The sequence below is a fragment of the Seriola dumerili genome, unplaced genomic scaffold (assembly GCF_002260705.1).
Source record: "Seriola dumerili isolate Sdu_G_001 unplaced genomic scaffold, Sdu_1.0 BDQW01000264.1, whole genome shotgun sequence".
NCBI lineage: Eukaryota > Metazoa > Chordata > Actinopteri > Carangiformes > Carangidae > Seriola > Seriola dumerili.
Genome location: NW_019174519.1, coordinates 728,250 through 751,771, shown reverse-complemented (window position 1 = coordinate 751,771; position 23,522 = coordinate 728,250). Strand labels below are relative to the sequence as shown.

The 23,522-nt window shown below is 43.4% G+C and overlaps 1 protein-coding gene across 1 annotated transcript in view; it reads right to left on the bottom strand.

The window, feature by feature from the left end:
• Positions 1–6,525: 6,525 nt before the first annotated feature.
• LOC111230389 (GDNF family receptor alpha-4-like) overlaps positions 6,526–23,522 on the bottom strand; it is a 25,051-nt gene continuing 8,054 nt past the window's right edge. The window contains exons 3-9 of the mRNA XM_022757102.1: positions 21,787–21,858; positions 20,001–20,355; positions 16,324–16,433; positions 14,359–14,493; positions 12,692–12,828; positions 7,327–7,541; positions 6,526–6,643 (exon numbers count right to left, since the gene is read on the bottom strand). Of these exons, the coding sequence (XP_022612823.1) occupies positions 6,526–6,643; positions 7,327–7,541; positions 12,692–12,828; positions 14,359–14,493; positions 16,324–16,433; positions 20,001–20,355; positions 21,787–21,858 (1,142 nt within the window). The remainder of the gene's footprint in view (positions 6,644–7,326; positions 7,542–12,691; positions 12,829–14,358; positions 14,494–16,323; positions 16,434–20,000; positions 20,356–21,786; positions 21,859–23,522) is intronic.

Here is a 23,522-nt window from a genome sequence, read left to right as displayed (position 1 = left end):
GGGAAAAAGAAGGCTCAAAATGGCTGCCGGCTTGTCGCCAGGTGTCGGAGCGTTGAAAAGAATCAGAGCTCCACAGATCATTCAGCTCCATTTAGCTTTTGGGATCACCCAGGGTGCAGCAATGGGGGGGAGATGGGGGTAACCCTGGCAATGCATGGTGACGAGCATGTGCATCTGTGTCAGCCGGAAAAAACATCCAGCTAAAAAGGAACACATCTGAAACAGTTCAGACGCAACAGGAGAGAGTCCAGGAGTCCAGGCATCCAGGAGAGGATACCTGGGGGGACCAGGAAACTCCAGGAAGTCCTAAAACTCATTCACTACATATTTAATTAAAACAGTGCCAGTCAGTGTACAGGAGTGAGACAGTTACACAAGTAAATAAATCAACAGAGTAAATATCCTCACACGAGTCTGTGAAATAATACAAAACAACAAACTGTCTCGTCAGAAGAGACACACTGTTCCCTTTTCACACACTCTGGCATAGTCCAACACTGACCGATACACACAGCTGCTTCAAACACAACAGAGTGAAAGGAAAGGAGAGGTTGTGTGTTTGACCAGATGTTGGTCAGTGACTGAGTCCACTTCCAAAACCACCACAGCTGCTGAACCAGTTACACAACTGTCAGTCCTGATCCAGAGGTCCTGTCACAGAGTTCCTGATACAGCGAAGGATCTTATAACAACCTACAGTCAGACTGAGGAGTCAACACACTCTTCCTCACACTAATGACAAGTTAATAAGAGAGCTCACCAGTTCACTCAGTGGTCTTACTTAGTCTGGTTGACTAGTTATGGTGGTTATGGGAGCTAACTTTGGTTGATGTTGGTTGATGATGTTGCGTTACTGGGACATTGTATTGACTCTTGATTGTGTTACACTGTTTTTTTTACATCAACATTATCTCAGTGTAACTGGAGACCACTGTTCAACCAAACTGACAGTCTCATTCATCTGGCCTGTCAGTCGTTGAGTGTCTAAATACTGATGTGTTCACATCCAGACAAGAAAACAATGTGGAAATAATAATGAACACCGATAATAACATGGCAAATATAAAATGCTAACATTTGTTTCTCATGCCATCTGATTCAGAATCAGAAGAGAAGATGATCATCAGTACAACCAGTGTTCAGCTTGGTTTAGACACAGGGGGAACTGAGCTAACCTTTATCTAGAAGGTAGCAAGCAGCTAACTTTCAGATAGGGGTTAGCTAGCAGCTAATCTAGTAATTAACAAGCACCTAACCTTTACCTAGACGTTAGCTAGCAGCTAAACTTTATCTAGAAGTTAGCTAGCAGCTAATCTAGTTGTTAACAAGCATCTAACCTTAATCTGACAGGTAACACGTAGCTAACCTTAACCTAGAAGTTAGCTTGCAGCTAAACTATATCCAGCAGTTAGCTAGCATCTAATCTAGTAGTTAGCAAGCACCTAACCTTAATAGTTTCCCGCGTAAAGTATGTTTTAGTAAACCAGGCTGAACATGTCACAAACATGAAGTTAAACAGCAGGTTAAAAAACATGATGAAACACAGTAACACTGTCTAGTGTTAACAACATGAACCTTTTAAAGGTTCAGTTAAAACAGAATAATCTGCTTCTCTGTTGTAGGGCCACTGGTAACAAAACATGTCTGTGGGTTCAGGTACAGTTGTAAATAATTGAGAAAAAAGTTGTATTATTGAAACAACAAAGTTATAATTTTATAACTAATCCAAATGTTAATCCAAATGTCAGTTTGTGTTTCCCTCTGTGTCAGTCACTGGTGTAAGGTAGCAGCTGTAGAAGAAGCCTCACAGTGACTGAACCATGTGACCTCACCAGTTCAAACAGCACTGACATGTTTTAGAGATGAGATGTTTGTGACTGACAGCAGAGAGAGGTCCAGCTGCTGCAGGACTTTAGTGACAGTGACTGTGTGTTTGTGGATCTTTGTTTATCTGCAAGCATGACTGAGAAAACTAAGAAATGGTGGCAAACCAGTGTGTGTGTGTGTGTGTATGTGTGTGTGTGTGTTTTGTGTATATGTGTGTGTGAATTAGAAATTGAAAAAGGACACAGCCTGTGTGTCTCTGTGTGAGTGTGTGTGTGAGTCTTTGAGCGCCGATGCTTCAGGACCTACAGAGTGTGAAATGGAGCAGGGAGGACTACAGCCGCCACACACTGCAACACACACATACACACACAAACACACACACACATCTCTCTGTCTCTATCTTTTCCTCTCTCACCCCACCACCCCTCCCCCTCTGCCTTCATTTCCCTCTCCTTCCCTGCTTTCCCCACTTCCATTTCCACCCCTTCCTCTTCTTTCTCTGCCTCTGCTCCATCCCCCCGTTTTCCCTCTCTTTCCATCTTTTTCACTTCCTCTACATATCTTTGTCGCTGCTTTATTCCGCCACTTTATCTCTGTGGATAAAGCTCTCCCTGCTGTGGAGTTTGTTTTTCCCCCTGCTCCGTCTTTATCTTGCGTTTGGATGCGGTGTATGTGCAGCAGCATGGAGAGAGAGACAGACAGAGAGAGAGGAGAGAGAGCGAGAGACACAGGCAGAGAGAGAGAAGAGAGAGGAGAGAGACAGCTTCCCCATGTCAGGCCAATGATGGATTAGAATACTAAAATACTGGAGAGAGAAAGCAGACACACTAGATGCTCAAATCTGACATGGTGTGTATGTGTGTCTGTGTGTATGTGTGTGTGTGTGTGTGTGTGTGTGTGTGTGTGTGTGTGCGTGTGTGTGTGTGTGTGTGTGTTTGTGTGTGCGTGAGTGTGTGTGCGTGTGTGTGTGCACTTTCCTGTGTGTAAATATACTGCACAGTAATAGAACAATAAAAGATGCTTCTTTCCAAGCACACACACACATCCTCCTCCTCACCCTGGAGGCTCTCTCTCTCTCTCTCTCTCTCTCTCGCTTTCTCTCTCTCTCTCTGGGTTGATTTAATGCATGGCTTCTCCACTTGTTAATTTCAGTAGATATTAATGTAAATCACTGGTGTCCACTCCCACCTTTCCCTCCCTCTCTCTCTCTCTTTCTGTCTCTCTCTCCCCTCATGTTGTCCTGCCACTGGACGGCAAACAGCTGAGTCAATTACTATGAACAATGGTTTCCCCTGTAAAGGGCCGTCGCTCTAGCCCCCGCTGGCCCCCGTCAATCACTCGCCTGCCCTCCCCTGCTGATCTCAATTAACCCCTACTATTGGGTGGTAGGAGGTGGGGGTGAGGGGGAGATGGAGGGATATCTTCACCTCAAATGTGGTCAGTCAGCTGACCCACATGGAACAGACCACAATGTAAATGTTATGTAAATGATGATCATTGACATCCAGGCTGTGACCTTCACTCTGCACAAGGAAACATCAAGCTCACAGAGCAAGTGGACATGACTAACTTGTCCCCAATGGGAACATGGAGTCTGAGCTCACAGGTGGATGTTGGGGGGAGGAGGTGAAATTCTATGAACAGCAGCGGGGGGATCTGTGGGGGGGGTCTGGAGCAGTTTCATGGAAATAAATAGATTTAGTTTGACCAGGTACAACCAGATGTGATCAGGTCTCTGACTTGTTTCAAAATGCAAAATCCAGTCCCAGCAGGAATACAGTCTTTATTAGACACGTCTTTATTTCTAATTCCCTCAATTTGACATGTGGAATTGGAAATAGTGGTATTAGTATGAAGCCTCACTTTGATGCACTCCTGTTTGCCCTGTTAACCTTACTGCATTAGTCAACACTTCCTGTATTCGTTTCAAATTAAAAGCCCTCTAGCTTTTCAGTGGGCTGATGCTGAGTCGCATCAGTGAAGGTTGATTACATACATGTGTGAGCCCAGAACGCATGCAGAGGGGGTGGGGAATATAGGGCCCAGCAATATGCTGTGTTTATTCCTGTTTAATAAAATCTTGAAAAGCTGCTCCCTGTAGTTTCTAACAAACACACAGGAGCAAAAAGTGCATTTATGGGGGACTATTTTCAGCAGCGGATAAATCCACATTTAGTGCTATAGTATTTGTGACAGCAGGACAGTGTGTGCAGGACCGAGTCAGAATAAACTCCAGTGTGTGTGTTGATGGTGACGAGGGAACATATGTGTGATGGACTGATGTGTGTTAATGTGTGTGGTTCACAGAGGAGCTCTGAGGCTCAGAGGAGTCTCAGTCTAAATCGGTTCATGACATTTTTTTGACAATATGTGGAATTTATTTTCTCCTGCTTGAGTCTGAATTTGACTTAAATGACTTGAGTGTGATGACGAGCTTTCTTTAACCTTTACACAGCTGTCAAGATCTGCATCTATATAATGAATACAGTCATTACAATAAATGAATGTTTCATTGTAATCAGTCCTCTGTTAGATCACAGCCTGATTACTGTTTCTGACTTCAGCAAACTCCTCCTCACATCATCAGTGTTTACAGACCAGGTGACTTTCACTGACGGACAGGTTTAGTTTGAGGCTGACACACACATACACACACACACACACACACAGACGCACACACTGAGGTATAGGTCTGTGTGTGTGTTTCTCAGCAGTTGTACACAACAGCAGACAAAGAGAGGTTAAAGTTCAATGCAGACCTTTCTCCCCTCTCTCTCTTTCTCTCTCCTCATCCTTTCTTTTCTTTTGTAGTTTGTGTCCTCAGTGGCTTCAGAAAGAAGAACTCCTCCTCCTCTGTGCCTCCTTTTTCTCTTCGTCTTTATTCTCTCTGCTCATCCTTTTTTCCTTGCCCTCTCTTTTCTCTGTTCCTTTTCACCTTTCAGTGTTTTGTATAGTCTGACTCCACCGGTCTCTTTATTCCTCCTCTCCTTCTCTTCTTCCTTTCTTCTCAACTCTCCTCTTCATCAGCCTGTCTTCCTTCCCCTTTTCCTCCTCACCTCTCCCTCTTATCTTGTTTCTTTTATCCTCTTCTCTTTCTTTCTCTTTGCCCCTTCCATCTTTTTCTTTTCCACTTATTTGCTTCTGCGTCTTTTCTGCTTTTTCTTGTTTGTTCCTCTCCTTCCTCCTTCCTCCTCCCACCTCTTCTTTTCTTTCATCCTCTTTTTCTTGATGCTCTCCTCTATTTTCTGCCCCCGCCCCTTTCGTCCCTCCTTTGTCTCCATGCCCTCCACCATCTCTGGCGCCCCTGCAGATGAAGTTAATTCTACACGTTCCCCAGAAATAGGAAGGAATGAGGAAGAAAAACATTAGTGTCAGCAAAAGATTTATAAGACACAGAGAATCAAGAGCTGCTGAAGATGTTTGTGCTCCAGGGCCCTTCTGTTGTCACTATACTGCTCTATTTCTATCACTGCCTGATACCCCCCCACCACCCACCTTGCAAACCTCCCATCCCCCACCAACCCTGCACCCCCCAGGAGCCTGTCAGATGATAAAGAGATGTTGTCAGGGACTGATTATCAGCCCCCAACTATAAACAAGTAAAACATCAAACGCACAAAGACCACACAGGGACTCGGCCTTATTTTGTTCCCCCCCCCGTGTCTCTGCTCCCAATCCCCCCCTTTCTCTCTGTGTTGGTGTCAATGGTACTGTGTGTTTTCGCCTGCTGGGGAGTCATTTGATTTGTTCTGCTGTTTTAGAGCTCATATTGTTTCTGGTGTGTTGTTTTTATTATATCGCTTTTATTCATATCAGAGCCTGTGGCAGCCTGGTCCTGGTCCTGAGTCAGTGGGGTGGGGGGGACAGGGAAGGAGCAATAAAGCAAGAAAGAGCTGCATTGGCTCAATATAGGCAGTGCGGTGTTGTGTGGGTGTGTTTGTTGTCGTTGTGTGTGTGTGTGTGTGTGTGTGTGTGTGTGTGTGTGTGTGTGTGTGCTGACGTGGGTGGAAACGATGAAGTGAAGATTTAAATTATAACAAAAAGCTTTACCCAGTTGTGTTTGCAGTCTCTGCTGATCCCACACACACACACACACACTCACACACACACACACACACACACACACACACATCACACACTCTGTGCTTCATGTTCATTAAACAATAAGAGACAAGTGTGTAATTTGTCTTTCACCATGGCTGTTGAACAGAAAGAGCAGACTCAGTCCATTCATCACCATGATAAAGTTTGACTAATGCACTGTAAATCAGTGTCCTTTCACTCTGCTGCTGTCAGGTGACCCACACACAGGTGAGTCTCCTACACAGGACGAGTCTTCATCTATCAATACGTTCAAAACAAAATGTAATCTTTTTCTTTACAGAAGAAAAAACAAGGTCTGACTGCAGCCGGGGGCATTTCTATATTTGTGGGGTATTCACATCCAGGCAGAGGAACAGAGGAACACCCAGCATGCAGCACTCACATCGTCTCTGTCCTGGTTCCTCACTCATCATGAGGATGAATGTGAACACAATGAGACTGCTGACAGCAGCAGAGTTTCTTTTTACATTAATAAAAGTCTACATTTATACAGTGTGTCCCAATCAGTCTAACTAGCAGTGGAGTGAGGACTGAGGACTGAGGAGAAAGGAGCAAGGACTGAGGACTGAGGGCTGAGGAGTGAGGGCTGAGGAGTCAGGGCTGAGGAGTCAGGGCTGAGGAGTGAGGGCTGAGGAGTGAGGGCTGAGGAGTCAGGGCTGAGGACTGAGGGCTGAGGAGTGAGGGCTGAGGAGTCAGGGCTGAGGAGTCAGGGCTGAGGAGTGAGGGATGAGGACAAAGGACTTACGTAGGACAAAAGACTGAGGATCAAGGATTGAGGACCAAGGATCGAGGAGTGAGGATCAAGGACTGAGGACACATGGGACCATCTTTCACCTCAGACCTGTTATTGATTGGCAGCTGCAGCTATAGCTGAAGGATATATTCAGACTGAGGAGGAGGAGTTTGACTTGTCAGTTGTTTCTCTTCAGGCTGTTGTGACATGTATGACATCACAACAACACAGCATTACCTACGAGCCAGTGTTTCATCCCACTGAAACACCTGGGCTAATGTTAGCATGCTAACACCCGAGGAGCCGCTCACACTAACAGAATACTGAATATCTACGTGAAGCTCATTGATGGCAGCATGCACACCTGCTCACCTGTCTGCAGGACGTTAATGCACCACTGCAGCTGCAGTCAGACCATGTTGACCAAAGCAGAGAGGGAAGGAAGGAAGGAAGCAAGGAAGGAAGTGAAGGACTGAGGGGATGCTACTGACAAAAGGTGAAGTCCATCTCTTCACATGTTTCTTATCATTTTACAGCAATAAGTCCACGATTGTTAGAGGGTCCATTACGTGTGTGTGTGTGTGTGTGTGTGTGTGTGTGTGTGTGTGTGTGTGTGTGTTAGTGTGTTAGTGTGTGTGTGTCTGTCTGTATGCCCACTCTACCCCCAGCTGAGGGAGGCAGACAGGAGCAGGAGCAGCAGTACAGTGGGTTTAGCGGGGCCAGTGTTGAGGCTTGGAGCCACTCCGGTCCCAGAGGAGCCCAGGTTGGAGACGGTGGCCCTCTCTGAGTACAGAGGGATGACATCAAACTGGCCACCTTCATCACCCTCCTCCTCTGTCTGTGTCAGCTCCTGCTCTTCCTCCTCACTCTCCACCACCTGACAGGGAGACATGGTGTGAAGGACAGAACAGCTCTCAGCAGGTAAAAGTGGTAACTCTTCATTTGTATTTCATCATAATTCTGATTATAGAATATAGAATTTTAAAATAGATGTGTCATGCTCCGCCGCACAGCTTATCACACATTTAAAATTCTCAGAAAGTCTCATTTTATTTTCCAGCTTTGATACTGAATTTGATCAAACAGAATTTATATTCCATATGTTCAGTGTCATATGGACTTTAATCAAAAGAATCTTTCTGAGTTTCTGCACTGAAGAACAAACAAACAGAGATCCAAACTAACTTCTTCACACTACATGAAAACAATGAGTGTGAGCGTTGTTGCATGTCATACCCTCTCTCTGCTTCCTGTCTCAAAATGCAGAAAAATAATCTTTAAAAAAACAGAAGATGTCTTATTTTGCATTTGTTTGGATAAGAAGGATTCTGCTGGAACAACCGATCTGCCTTATTAACACACACAGTGTGAGATTACTTTCATTCACTTTAGAGCTCCATATTTTTCTCTTTTATCTGAAGTGTTGATCCATAAGAAGATATATTTGTGGTTTTAAGAACCAAAAACCATCTCAGTGTAGTTTTACATCTCCTCTCTCAGGCTTCTCTCTGAAGCTCTAGTAACAACAGGTTGGTGAGCCAATCAGAAGAGAGGAGGCTCTAAGCCTCTCCTCTGATTGGCTTGCTGTTTTCTGAGTGCACCTACCTTCAGCTCACTCTCTTCAGCTGCTAGACCCCCTGGACAGACTGGTGGAAATAATTTTAAATGTTATTTTCTTTCTTTCTTTCTTTCTTTTTCTTTCTTTCATTAAATAATTCTTATATCAGGTTTGGTTCAGAAATGAAAGGGTTAATGTCCTAAAACTTCCACTGTACTTCCACATTCAGGTAAGTCCTGCATCCTTTTGTTGTTGTTGCCAGTCAGGAGTAATTAAATCCCCTTCACCTGACAACAAATGTACAAACTGCCAGTATAACCCTATATTATTTTTATGTGAGGTGATATGAGGCCACATGAAGCGTACATCTATCCATAGCTATGGGTTTTCTGTTTTGCCTGTTCAGTTCCCGGTGTTTGACTAGTTTTTTTGGATTGGTCGTAAGTGACTTTTTTGTGAATAAAATACATTTTTTCCACCACCTCCCTTTGTCTGTCTAAAGGAAACCTAAAGGAACATTAACAAATACAAACTTATATACCCCCCCCACCCCCCCACCCCCCCTTGATTGTAGAAATTTGACTGTGAAAACATAAAAACAAAGAGCTCATCTGTTCTTCTGAATATGACAGTTTTCCTCCACTGCTGCAGCAGAGACTCTGAATACTCTGCTGGAAAAATCACTTTAGAGAAACAAGCAAAAGCTGCTTGGAGAGACAAGACACACTGCTGAGTGACGGACAGATGAGGAGATGTGGAGCAGGTATGGATGGGGCGGCGGTAGATTGAAGATGTAACACTGAATGAACTGAGTGAATGAGTAAAAGAAGGAAAGGAAGATGAAGGAAGTGAGAAAAGGATAGAGAGAAGAAAGTAAGGAGGGAAGAGAGGGATTTGTGCGTAGAGGAGAAAAAAGCAGGAGACATATGGTGTTGAATAAATTCATACTAATGAAGCCTGACTGATGCTCTGCTTCTAACCAACACCTCATCTAATCCGCTCACTGGGAGAGAGACACAGATGGACACAGAGAGAGAGAGAAAGAGAGAGAGCGAGTGGAGGAGGAAGAGTTAGTTGGAATCCCCTCTTGTCTGGAGGCCCAGATTATCTCTGGCAGTTAGGCATGCTGGGAGCAAGGGAGCCACAGCCACAGCAGATTGTGGTCTGGCCAAGGTTACAGTAGCCAGGACCAGGATTGGATTGGACCACATTTAGTGGTCAGTGTTGATGAAGGGCAGCCAGGAGCTGTGTCTCTGAGACACAGGAGCTAACAGGAGCTAACAGCACAGCCTCTGTGTGTGTGTTACTGTCTGCACATCACTGAACTGCAGACACAAACCTCATCCAACAGGACTGAGACCAAAACTCTTCAGGGCCAAGACTCATCTCTTAGCCACAGACTGACGCCTGATTGGCTGGGAGAGACCAATTAGACAGACCCCTGTGTATCATATGTTCTCCTCTGAGTTCACATCGAATACAAACGTCAGTGTTAACAACATCTGCTAAGACAGAATACACCAGAACCAGGTGTAAGTTTTCTTCAGGATCACAGTGATCAGTCACAGCTGTCTGTACATCCATGCTCCACTGCTAACAGGAAATTCTAACAGCTAACTCAGCATCATTCTAATGGCACCAACATCTGGTAAAGAGCAGGACAAGTCACAGCATCTGGTAAATCTGGACAACCAGCAGGACAAAGACAAGGGAGAAGGACCAGAGCCTGTCCAGTGGGGGTGATGGAGAGCTGAGGAAGAGGAACACACACATAAAACACACTGACACCATTCACAACTGTGTTTTGTCCACTTTTCTAAAAAAGAAAAAACACTCTTATTTTGCACAAAACTGCAATGGAAAAGCAGCTAATGTGACCTCCACTCCAGTCATTACCCCTGACGACAACCATCAGGTTTTTCTTCAGTATCAAAGTGATACAGTCATAGTTGTCTGAACTAACAGGATGTGCTAACAGCTAATTCAGGTTACTTTCATTTAATAGAGCAGTACCTGTGTTCGACATTACAGCAGCACATTTGAAGGGTCTTTCATGGCGGCTTATATCATTGGTTCCCAAATAGGCTAATATGTCAATGTTAGCATGTTACCATCTATCAGATTAGTAAAAACATTTCTGACTTCCTCCATTTGCACTAAAGTCAAAGTTCAGTCTGAGCTGATAAGAACAAGCAGCTGTTTACACAGTAATGACTCCATGACTGATCCAGTTTAAAATGGCAGATGTGGGGCGCCTCGGCGGCTCACCTGGTAGAGTGCGTACCATTAGGACTCAGTACTTACTGCAGCGGCCTGGTTTCGAATCCGACCCATGGCCCTTTGCTGCATGTCATCCCCTCTCTCTCTCACCCCAAACTTTCCTGTCTCCTGTCTAATAAAGGCATAGATAAGCCCAGAAAATAAAATGACAGATCTATCTCTGGATAGGAGAACCAGTCAGTTCACAGATCAGTTAGTAACTGTAGCTGTAACTATTACACACAGGATTACAGTCACCTCCCAGCACAGGAAAATCACCCCACCTCCCCCAGGTCCAGTCATAATGGGGCAGTGCCGACACCTCCATCAGGAGAGCAGTATCACCTGTTTGTTTCCTGTCTGTTTCCTGTTTTATGACAATGTTAACATTAAACAGATTAAAATGACTTGATGAGGTCAGGAGATCTTTGTCATCATCACTACACTAATACACATGTAGTTCAGGCCGCTTTAAAAAACAATGATGACTGTCAACAGGAAATAAACTGTGGTTGCCAGCATTCACCATGACCTCCTCACCACACAGTTTGTCACTCTATAACAGAGTTCACTAACAGGTGGACCACTGTCCAGATCCAGACCCAAACCCAGACACCGTCATGACATATAAATCATGAGTGATGGAGTGTTGTAGTGTTTTTAGCAGGTGACATTACTAACATGACATTACTCAACCAATCACTATGACTGGAGTCATTGTGTGAGAGACACTCACAGGACAGAGAGAGAGGAGAGACAAGTGGAGGAAGTGGAGAGAAGAGAGAAAGAGAAAATTATGTGTTAGAGCTGTTTCATTGTTAAGATGTGTTGTGATTGTTTATCATAAACTTGTTGAGACTGTTGGTTAAATGTCAACTGGTTAATAGATGGTTAACTGTTAACTGATTAACAGATGGTTCAAATACATGTAAAGCTATACTTTTCACTTCATTTAGTAAAATAAAGCTCTTTATTATTATGTTTCAGCAGTTCTCTGTTCTGTAGTTATTAATTATCAGAGCTGATATTGAAATAATAAAAGAACATGTAGTTATTATTATATTATTACATAGAGAAGATGTTATTTATAATGAGCCCAGTCCTGATCAGACTAAGACTCTGTTCCAGGTCAGTTGCTACTAACAGTCAGGAGATAAAATCATGTGCGTGGTACTCAATGATTCTTATGGTCTGCTCAGTGTGTCCCAGGTTCACAGGTGAACTTCCTCCATCTGAATAACTCTATTCATGAGTATCGATGAGGTCTCTCCCAGCATCTGGACCTCAGTCCTGAACCCTGCCCCTTCGGATCCCATTTCAGCTCCTCTCAGTATGTTACAGGTGTAGCAATGATGAGCTTTGTCCGGAACACATGTATTAGTGTGTTACCTCTTATGCTACCATGCTAATCTGCTATCAGCCTGACTGATATTCTCAGCACTTCCTGTTGCTCCTTCACAATAAAAGCCTGCCAGTGGCATTTCCTTGAAACTGTTAATTAATATTAAACACTCAATTAATGTAATTAATTACTACATGCCCCATGAACATTAATTTGTTGTCAGTCATTTCATGTGATAGCAACACGTCTGATTATATTGGATTCTGCACGTTAATGACTTAATGTTTATTATTTTATGTCTTTTAGACATAATGTTCTTTAAAACCCTTTTACAGGTGATTTTATTTTTCAGTTTGAACACTATGAAAATTAACAGCATGGACTCTGTGTTGGACTTTATTTTTTGTTTATAATACATGACTGTAAACTGAAAATCTTTGTACTGTTAATAATACTTGAAGACATGGTGGTATCTGTTTGCCACATTAGCAGTCTGGCTCATGGTCTGTTGATGCAGTAAGAAACATCTCAACATCTATTGGAAGGTTCAGACATTCATGGTCCCCAGAGGATGACTTTAATAACTCCCTTCACTTTGTATCTAATGCCACCTTCAAGACAAAATTTCATTTTGTCCAGTACAAACTACTGACATTCCCATCAGCCTCAGCTGTACTTTGTGCTATTAGTATGCTAACATGCTATACTCAGATGGTTATAGCCTGTTAAACATTAGCATGTTAGCATTGTGAGCACCTAGCATGTTTGCAGACTGCTGGTCTTGTTTCTGACGTGTCATTGATGAGACGATTAATCAGGAGAACAATTAGCAGCCTGTCTTATTGATGATGAACTGAAGTGTACTCACAATGTTGTTGTGCTCAGGCAGGTGGTTGTTTCTCAGCAGCTCATCCTCCTGAACCAATGGGGAGGGTCTGGGAGCAGGAGGGGGGGTGATGTCTGCAGGCAGGGAGCCGGGGCTCCCCATCCAGCTGATAGAGTTACCTGCACAGAGACACAGCCCGTCACTGTTTGTGTGTGTGTGTGTGTGTGTGTGTGTGTGTGTGTGTGTGTGTGTGTGTGTGCTCCAGCTGAGTGGGCATGAACCTTCACATCTATTTGGCAGCTTTATTGTCGGAGCTGTCTGCAGCTTGATAAATGACAGAGCTTTATGGAAAGTGCATTGACGTATTGATCCAGACTTTAGTGTTTGGACATCACGGCTCAGTGTGTATCGACAGTCTGACTGACAGCTGCTGTGATTGAGTGACAGCTGGAGGCTCCTCTCCTCACACCTCTGGAGCCCTCCACTGCACACACACACACACACACACACACACACACACTGAGACTCTTATGAATGCTAACACTATAGCATGTAGCTGACACAAAGGTGGAGCTCAGTTCAAGCTGTGAACATCACTGCAGGAGCAGCCACCCAGACACACTCATCATGTCCAAGTCATTTTTCATTTATTCCCTTTGAGCTGCAGCTCAGAGCTTCACTGCTGCTGACACATTAATTCTAGTCTTCAGATGCATTATTTAAAACAGGCTTTATTAAAACAATGTGATTGCAGCCGTTCTTTCTATATTCCAAATATCACCAAAATACTCCGCTGCTTTGGAATAAAAAGCATCTGGAACAGCAGGCAGAGCATCATGGGAAATCATGTCCTTATGTTCTTTTAGGATATTCTTTATTAGAAAAATCGATGTTAAGAAGAAGATCAAGTTCTGCTCTCAGAAACTTTCTTTATATGAATATGAATGCGTTGATCTGCACAAATGTTCTTCATAGAGAAATGAAGAAAAAATAAGTGTCAGCATTTTCTGAAAAATGTTTATTTTGATTGTGTCCTTTGTGAAAATCAGTTCAGAGGTTTGTGGAGGAGGTTAGACTGAGTAGATCAACATCAACTTCACAGCTGTGTTTTAAGGACAGAGGTGGAGTCAGGAGTGGTTAGCCTAGATTAGCATAAAGACTGGAAGCAGAAGGACACAGTTAGCCTTGCACTGTCTAAAGGCAGGTCAGTCTGTGCAAGTCTGGGTTCAGGTGTGTGATGCTGTCATTTCTCAGATTAGTGATGTTTTCTTCATCTGTGAGTCATCATCATGTTTTGACTCAAATCTGAAATAAAAAATCTTAAAAATGACTAAAACTGAGATGATAAAGGTCTTAACTAGAGTTTTACTCAACTATACTTTAACTAATCAGCAGGAGGCACCAGGCAGGCCCTGCTTCATCTGCCTCATGCTGATGAGTCAAAGTATAGCTGAGTAAAACTCTAATTAAGACCAGGTGATCTACATATTCAGGTGTGTTCCTGCTGGACTGAGACTAAATGATTTCTACAGCCTGCACATGGCACTCTGACGCCACTGATCCTGCAGATACAAATATAACAAACTGTCTGAGAACTGATCAAAACGTCAGTAAATCAGTTTCAGGGACAATAGAAACATAAATGAATCTGAATGATGTGAATGTGGTCAGACTGAGACTAGTATGTCAAGCTTGTAATTCAGACTCACGCAGACAGTTGTTGTGGGTGAACATGCGCTGCAGCCTCAGACAGTCCTGCCATTGGTTCCCGCTGCCCTCACAGTTGCACCACAGAGACACATCAGCTGAGCTGTTGCTGATGTAGTTGGGTGTCATGATGGTTCCTGCAGGTCATCAAACAAACAATCATTCATCAATACTTATTTATCACAGTGAGACATAAACATATGGGCCGGACTCTACACTGACTTTCACTTTGAGCAGTTTGGTGGGAAATTGTTTTATTACACAAACAGGTTCTGTGTTTTTGCTTTAGTCAATAAAATCTCTTTGGTTATATTGGGGTTGGATTTAATTATTAAATGTTAATGAACATGTTTTGTCTCTGAGACTTTTTTGTTTTAAAGGTTTAATGAGGCTTCAGTTACAGTGGATGTTGTCAGTGAAAACTTTACTGATATGTTTAGCATATCATATCACATTTTGCAGGTTTTAAGGTAAGTTAATTTAATAAACATTTCCTAATTTCCTCATCATAATCATAAAAAAACTCTTTATTAAAAATATACATCTTTGCTATTGCAAATTAGAGACAGGGTTGTACACAGCTGCTGGTTTCCTTATACATCAGTATAAGACTTTACTGGAGCTACAGGTCACAGTGTAGTTGTCAGGCTTTTATCTCATATGGATTCTGTCAACATGCTCCTGATAATCAATAACAGAAGTGATCAGATTCTCTGGGATCAGAGTCGACTCCTGCAGAGTTGATGAAAAGCTGTGAGCATGATGTTTTTACAGTCGTGTCTGTCAGCTGTAAATATGAGGATTAAACTATGAGGCTCATAGAGAAGTCATCCATCACTGTCTCAGCTCACAGAGACTCTACACTCCTCTATACTGATCTGCTGTCAGCTGTCACACTTCCTGTCTCTCTACCTGCTCACACACTTCCTGTCTCTCTACCTTCTCACACCCTCCCTGTCTCTCTACCTGCTCACACACTTCCTGTCTCTCTACCTTCTCACACCCTCCCTGTCTCTCTACCTGCTCACACACTTCCTGTCTCTCTACCTGCTCACAAACTTCCTGTCACAGCAGACACTGTGCTCTGCTCTCCGACTGGAGACAGGTCATAAAGGTAATTCTAACCTGTGTTGTTCTTTTTTGGGGCTTTAAAACTGTCTATGCTCTGAAATCTGGACTTGTGGATCAGTTACTGTTCTTTTTTCTTTGTGCTCAGTTGTTCTGTATTAAAAGGGATAGTTGGGGTTATTTGACATGGGGTTGTGTGAGGTATTTATGCGTAGCCAGTGTGTTACCTGCAGTAGATTCAGATCAGAGCGCTGCCAGTTAGGAGAGGCAGCAAGAAACACTAGCAGAGTGATGTGCTGCTGTGGGCGGGGCAACAGAAAAAGTGTCAAAACAGCACTTTTCTTTGGTACTACATTTTTCTCAGCCACTGAACTACTGTATTCCAACGCACAAGCGCACCTAGAGCGCACACTGTATTATGTCGCAACTACATGTCAGCTAAGTGAATCAGAAAGAGCTAAACTTCACTTTGTTTTTATTATCTATTATACATGAAGCATTGAAACAGATATTGGATTGTTTTGGTGGGCGTTGATAAAAGTGTCTAAATCAGGTTTTTTCTGTTGCCCCGCCCACAGCAGCACATCACTCTGCTAGTGTTTCTTGCTGCCTCTCCTAACTGGCAGCGCTCTGATCTGAATCTACTGCAGGTAACACACTGGCTACGCATAAATACCTCACACAACCCCATGTCAAATAACCCCAACTGTCCCTTGAAGAAACACCATAAATAAGCTTAATGTTTTACACTTCTCTGTTTCTGTTGTGATCCGCAGTTCAACATCCTGGCGACTAACTCAGATGTTCTCTCCTGGAGTTAATGTCTGCAGATAAATACAGTCTTCTATTTTCAATAACCCCCCACCCCCCACCCCACCCTTTGTTGTTGCGTCTCGTACCAATGAGTCCAGCGTAGGCTCGGAGGCAGAGTCCTGCTGAGTCTTTCAGACAGCCACTGGCTGTCAGAGGAGAGGGCTGGCAGTTATTAAGGAAGTCAGCCAGTCTGGACCTGGCAGCGACACAGACAACAACATCAAACAGTGGAAATGAGGATGTGTGTGTTTCATGTAAATTTAAGTTCAGTGGATGTAGAGTGTTTTTATTGTAGCACAAGTGTTGACACATTTTCTATGTCTTTTCATCAATTTTTTCTTCTTCATACTCTGGACCCTCTGTTCTCTCAAACTTGTCTTACAGGATGGAGGATGTGTTTATATGTCTGAGGGCCATCACCCCCTGCTTTGTTTCTACTATTTTATGATAAATATGAATTTATATGAAGTGTCTCTATTTCTCTCATACATGAAACATTAAAGGATGGAAATTGAACCATCATGACACAGATTAATAATAATAATAATCCTGGTCACACCAGCATTTAACATGGTGAAACCTTTCTATTGTTCACTGTATGATGCGCTGACAACAAGTCCACGTAGCTTGTAGTATTTTGCAATATATTCATATATATTAGTATATTTTTTGTCGAATAATGTTTTTTATTCTACATCATTGTTTTGTCTGGGGATGGAGAAAATAATGTACACAAAGGAAGAACTCCTGGCTTTAAAGTTTACCAGATATGGAGTTGAACATCACATACCAGCTGAGCTGAAGAAGCCATACTGTGGATGCAGAGCCGGGGCTAAGCTAAAGGCTAGTAGATGGAGATATAAGCCTTTTCTACCATCAATCCTCATGGGAAATGTCAACTCCCTGGCTAACAAGTGAGATGAACTGGAGGCACTTGTGACAAACCAGTGAGCATATCGTGAGTGTAGTCTCATGTGTTTCACGGAGACCTGGTTAAATGACAACACTCCTGACTGCTGTGTGGATTTACCCGGCTTCACTGCAGTACGAGCGGACAGAGACGCCAGAGCAAGTGGGAAGAATAAAGGTGGAGGACTGGTTCTGCTTGTGAACAATAGATGGTGTAACCCCGGTCACATCACAGTGAAGGAGAAGATCTGCTGTCGGGATATTGAACTCTTGGCAGTTGGTCTTAGATTGTACTATGTACCAAGGCAGGTCTCACACAATCGTCACCATTGTCAAGACTATTGCCAGAGTACAGACCGAGCATCCTGATGCATTCATTGCAATATCGGGGGATTTTAACCATGTCACTCTCACCTCTCACCTGACTGGCTTCACTCAGTATGTTGACTGTCCCACAAGGGAAAATAAGACACTGGATCTGTTGTATGCAAACATTAAGGAGGCCTACACTGCTTCAGTTCTACCATCACTTGGCAGATCAGATCATAATCTGGTTTTTCTTCAGCCTTCCTACAAGCCCTGTGTACTGAGGCAGGCTGCAACCACCCGCTCATTCAGGAACTGGACCCTGGAGGCCAGTGAATCTCTAAAAGACTCTTTTGAGTGCACAGATTGGAATGTCCTGTTGGAGTCACAGGAAAATGATAACAGCAGGGACCCTGACCTTGATAGAATGGTTGAATGTACCACGGACTACACTAACTTCTGTATGGACACTGTAATACCAGCAAGGACTGTACACTGCTTTCCAAACAACAAACCCTGGATCACCAGTAACATCAAGACCCTCCTCAAGCAGAAAAAGGAGGCCTTCAGGGATGGAGACAGGGAGAAGCTCAGGTGTGTGCAACATGAGCTGAAGAGGAGATTAAAGCAGGCGAAGGAGGACTACAAAAAGAAAGTAGAGAGGAAGCTGCAGCACAACAACACCAGAGAGGTGTGGAAGGGGATGAGGACTATCACTGGCTGCAAAGAGAAGAACAGCCAGGCAACATCAGGTGATGTGGACAAGGCCAATGAGTTCAACCTGTTCTACAACAGGTGTGACACAGCCTCACCTGTTCTCTCTCCCACTGCTTCAGCTGCAGCTTCTCCTACGGCATCTCCTCCACAACCTGACACTGCAACTCCCTCCACACTGGAGTCAAGTCTCCTGTCCTTTACATGGGAGGAGGTGAGGGCGGAGCTCAAGAGGCTATGTCCTGGAAAGGCAACAGGTCCGGATGGTGTGTGTACGAGGCTGTTAAAGGACTGTGCAGCCCAGCTGGCTGAGCCTCTCCAGAGGATCTTTAACTTAAGCCTACAAACAGGGAGGGTCCCGGTCCTGTGGAAAACATCATGTCTACCTAAAAAAGAATGACCGGCTGAGATAAATGACTACAGACCGGTGGCCCTCACATCACACATCATGAACACCCTGGAGCGGCTGCTTCTCCACCTTCTCAGGCCACAGGTTCAACATGCACTTGACCCTCTACACTTCACCTACAAAGAACATATTGGAGGCAGCTGGGGCAGTAGCATGTCAGACATGAACACGAGACTGGACAAGCTGGTCAAAAAGGCTGGGTTTGTGCTGGGAGTCTGGATTCACTCAGGACTGTTGTGAAGAGACAAATGCAATGTAAGATGGAGGCCATCTTGGACAATACCAATCATCCTCTCCACGACATTCTGGCAGGACAGAGAAGCAGCTACAGCTGCAGCAAATGTCTCATCTCACTGCGCTGCAGAACAGAGAGGTTCAGGATCCTTTGTTCCATCTTCCATCAGGCTATACAAACACCTCAGCCAAAGGAAGTGACTAATTCTAATTATTATTGTTTAGGTTTATTATCAACTGTTTATTATTATTATTATTATATTATATTATATTAATCAATCAACAATTATACATGGTACCAACATGAATTTCCCTAGAGGATAAATAAAGTATTTCTATCTATCTATCTATCTATATATGTGTGATCTGTAAATCCATTCACACAGACAAACATCATGAGAATTTAAACACAATGAACTAACATACCATTACCAAAGAAATCGAGCTCTGAGGGAACAACACAGATAATAGTCCTATCCACTGATGAGTCTCACTCTGCAGCAGCAGATGTGAAAACGTGTCTCTTCAATAAACTGAACTATTGACATTTCACCTGTTAATAGTGAACCAGCCATTATCTAATATTTTGTTTTATAGCTCAGTTCAGCTGAACTTTGACCTTCAACACTCATTATTGGTTATTGGGACTCTGTCTTTAATGGAGGCAGAGATGATGACGACTACAATAACTTTGCTGTAGAGAAGTTAAACTGTGTATTTAATGACTTATGTAACTGCTTTGTAATGTCTTGAGTAAAAACTCTCCAGCCTGGCAGAAGATATCAGAGATACCAGGTTAGAAAATTAACTTGAATATTTACATTCTCTGTGTCACAGAGACCTGATGAATCTGTGATGTAACAACACCTGAGTCATGCTCACCTGTGCTGATGTTTACCTGAGGTTAAAGTCATTCAACACCAAACATCTGGATCTGTTTGTCCATATGATGGGAGATCAATGATGTGTTAATGACTGGGACTATCAGCGGCTCTGAGAGTGATCAATATAATGTGTTGCTCCAACAGACTGTCCTCATGTTCTTACAGCTGATCAGAGGTCAGCTGCAGGGTAACACTATAATTTTTTTATTCACACACATTAACACAGACACACACTGTACTAATGAATACTGAATCAATTTAAAGGTTATCATTAACAGACAGTATCAGCCTCAGACATGTGACCAACCTGCAGAGGTCGTCACGGCGACAGAAACTTTGTTGGTGGAGGCAGTTGGGTTGGAGTCCCTCCATGTCCTGGTAGGAGCAGGAGGGTACGATGGTCTTCCTCCTCCTCTCTCCACACAGGGCGTTGGTGCAGGGGCAGAACAGCACACCCAGGCTGTACTCCTCAGGGACCCGCTCCAGGAAGCGCCGCAGGGCCCGGTGGCACTTGTGCTGGTTGCACCGGTTGGACCCGGGAACCCGCTTGGTGCAGGCCAGGACATACTCCGATCGCAGGGAGCCACACTTCTCATACAGGCCACAGTCCTGAGCTGCCTTCAGGCACTGGTTCTCACCATCCAGCTGCGTGTAAGATGATGCTGAGCAGGTGAAAAGGAAGTGAATTAAGAAAACACCAAAAACACCAACTGTAACTGCTTCAAGAGTTCATCAAACAGCTGTTAGTTTGAATGTGTGAGCTGCTGCAGGGCAGTGGACAGTGATGATGTCTTTCACAATGTTATTGATCAACCATCAGCTATAGGTCAGAGCTCCTATTGGTAAGATCTTCACATCAGGTCAGAAAGGAGGAAACCTGTGGATGTTTACTCATCATGTGTATCTGAAGAGTGACTATGATGATGGACCTGAATCTGTTTCCATTGTTCACTCTCACTTCAATGATGACCATTATCCCTCTTATCCTTCTTTATCTTCCCATGAAATAAAATACGCTGAACCAAAAAGTTAAAGGTGAATATCTCACCAGCTTCAACGGTAAACTAAACTAAACACACTTGGGCACTATCAAGTCATTTTGCCATACCCACGTGCAAGACCCATAAAACATGTAAATGTTCACCGGCCTGACACGTGTTTGATAAGTTTCTGAACATGCTTAGGCTCAAAAGGTTATTTCTTTTAGAAAAGAAGAAGAATCTGGCCTCACACTGGTCAGTGCTTAGGCACTAATAAAAGACAATAAACTAAAGAATGGGACTAAAAAGAGTCAGGGTAGATTCACCATTAGAAGACTGTGTCACACTTGAGCCTCAGTAACTGAGGTTTAAACTTACATGGGTCTTAGTTCTGGGTCTGGGTTCTGTGACATCAGACCAAACATTACTAGGATCTGGTCAGCAGTTGTCAATATTAGCTCTGAAACAAAGTGTTGGACCAACTGAGAGACTGACAACCCCGTCCATTGGTCCCACTGTCAAGGGCACAAAAACTTGCTCAGAGGTCAACAGTGCTACAGTGTCCAGGGATCGAATAAAGCCCAGACCACATAGCACTGTCCTGTCTCCTCCTGGCCCACCAACACAGAAAACAGGCTAAATTCTAAAAATATGAAGTGTTTAAAAAAATATGATGAGACAGTATGATGTTGAAGCAGATGTCTACTCCAGCCCACACCACCTGAGTGTAACTGCAGGTCCTGAGACATGCAGAAAGAGCAACATCCTCTCTGTCAGCTGGTCACTAGTTATTATATGTGTATTGATTGATACATTGATTATCACGTCTAAGGTTTAGTGATTTTGTCTTGATTGATTCTTTTTTTCCTGGTGTGTATTTGTATGACTGGTAAGACAGAGCTATATAGAATCTGCCATTAAACACTCCATGTGTGACACTGATGGACACTGACTCAAATTACAGAATCATAACAAAGACTGCATGACTGACTGACTGTGTGTGTGTGTGTGTGTGTGTGTGTGTGTGTGTGTGTGTGTGTGTGTGTGTGTGTGTGTGTGTGTGTGTGTGTGAAAGTGGGTGTGTCACAGTGTGTGTGTCACAGTGTGTTTTACCGGCCACTAAGGACGCCATACGAGTATCCATTAGAGTGTCATCATAAGGAGATATTTCCAGCTCATCCTCTCCTGGGGAAAAAAAACAAACAGACACACCTGAGTTATCATTTACACTGTGACCCACAGTCTCTGTGGAGGAACACATCTGAGACACTGAGCTGAAGACAACAACAGGAAACTGAAATGCACTGTGTGACCTCCACCAAACACACTGTCAGGAGTGATCATTTCCACGTACAAAGGAAAACAGCTAAAACTCCTTTAAACCTAAAAGAATGGGACCAAGGACTGAACCCTGTGGCACACCATAGATCTTACCTGAGGAAACAAAAACTGAACAAGTCTGGACCTGTTCTGGAGAGCCTGAGATACAAACCTCTAAATGAAGAGATTATGATTGATTGGACTGAACACAGTGACATAAAAACTATCTGATATGATTTATAACTTGACTTTCTGCACTATTTCTGAGACAGGAGCAAGGATGAAATGTTTTGAACCAACAACTGGAGCTAAAACATATGACAGACTCAGTTAAAGCAGGTGCTCGAACATTAAGTTCAGTTTATTCATGTACATCAAGAGTCTTTTGCCTAAATGAAATCTAAAATTTTGTGTTTCATAAAGGAGTGTCAGCCACATTCAAACAGGCTGTAAATCTGACCTGATGAACTCAAAGTTATCTTGTCTCTGAAAAACATGTTCAGGATCAGTGAATAGGAAACATTCAGCTGTTGAAAATGAACTGAACATCAGATGAGAAGGTGATCTGGTCATCGCACAAAGAGTTAACATGTCCTGGAGGTTTCAGAAAGTAAAGTAACCACAGTGATACAGAACAAATACGTCAGAAAAATAGCAGCAGATAAGGAATACTGCACAGATGGTGCGTGCTAATTATTGCACATGGTGAGTTTGTCAGTTTTTGGTGGGTGTGGTCTTACAGCAGCAGGAGGGAAAGAACTGGTGGTGCTTGACTACAGTGTGGCAGCAAAGCAGGTGAGAAGTCGTCTGTGTGAGGCAAAGAAGCAAAACCTAATGAAAGTCTCCTAATGTGAAGTAAAACCGGGGCTAAGTTCATGTGGACCAGGAGGAAGGTCTGAATTCATGTTGTGAGTTGTTTTTTAAATGAAATGTTACTAAATAGTCAATCATTATCATTAAGGATGAGAATTAAATTCTGGTGGATGATGATGTTATGTTGGCGACCCTGTCAGTCAAAATGACGGACAGTCAACCTGAGGTGGAGTGTGTTCACATCAGCTGAACACACATTAGTGATAACACATCAAACATAGTGAGAGCAGCTCCCTGCTCTGTGTGACAGTCAGTGATTGTGTCATATATTCATTAAGTCTGTGGTTCATTGTCTGACAGTTACTGAACTCAACTGACGATTACTTCAAAAAACCTAATTAGGAGAACAAAGACCCCCCCCCATGCATCCCCAGTGCAGAGGGTCCGTGAAGTATCTCCATGTTCTGAATCCGTCTTCCTTTTACTTTAGATGGAGACAGTCTCCACAGAGCAGCAGTGTCCTTTGTAGCTTTGCTGTATCCTGCTCAGACAGGACTGTAGATCCACCTACAGTCTACAGCCAGGCTAACATATGTGTAGGTGTAAAGGTTACCGTGTACACCATCTCAGTTTAGCATGTAAGCATGCTAACATTTGCTCATTAGCACGAAACACAAAGTAGAATAGGAATTAGGTTATAAACCAAAATATTTTTC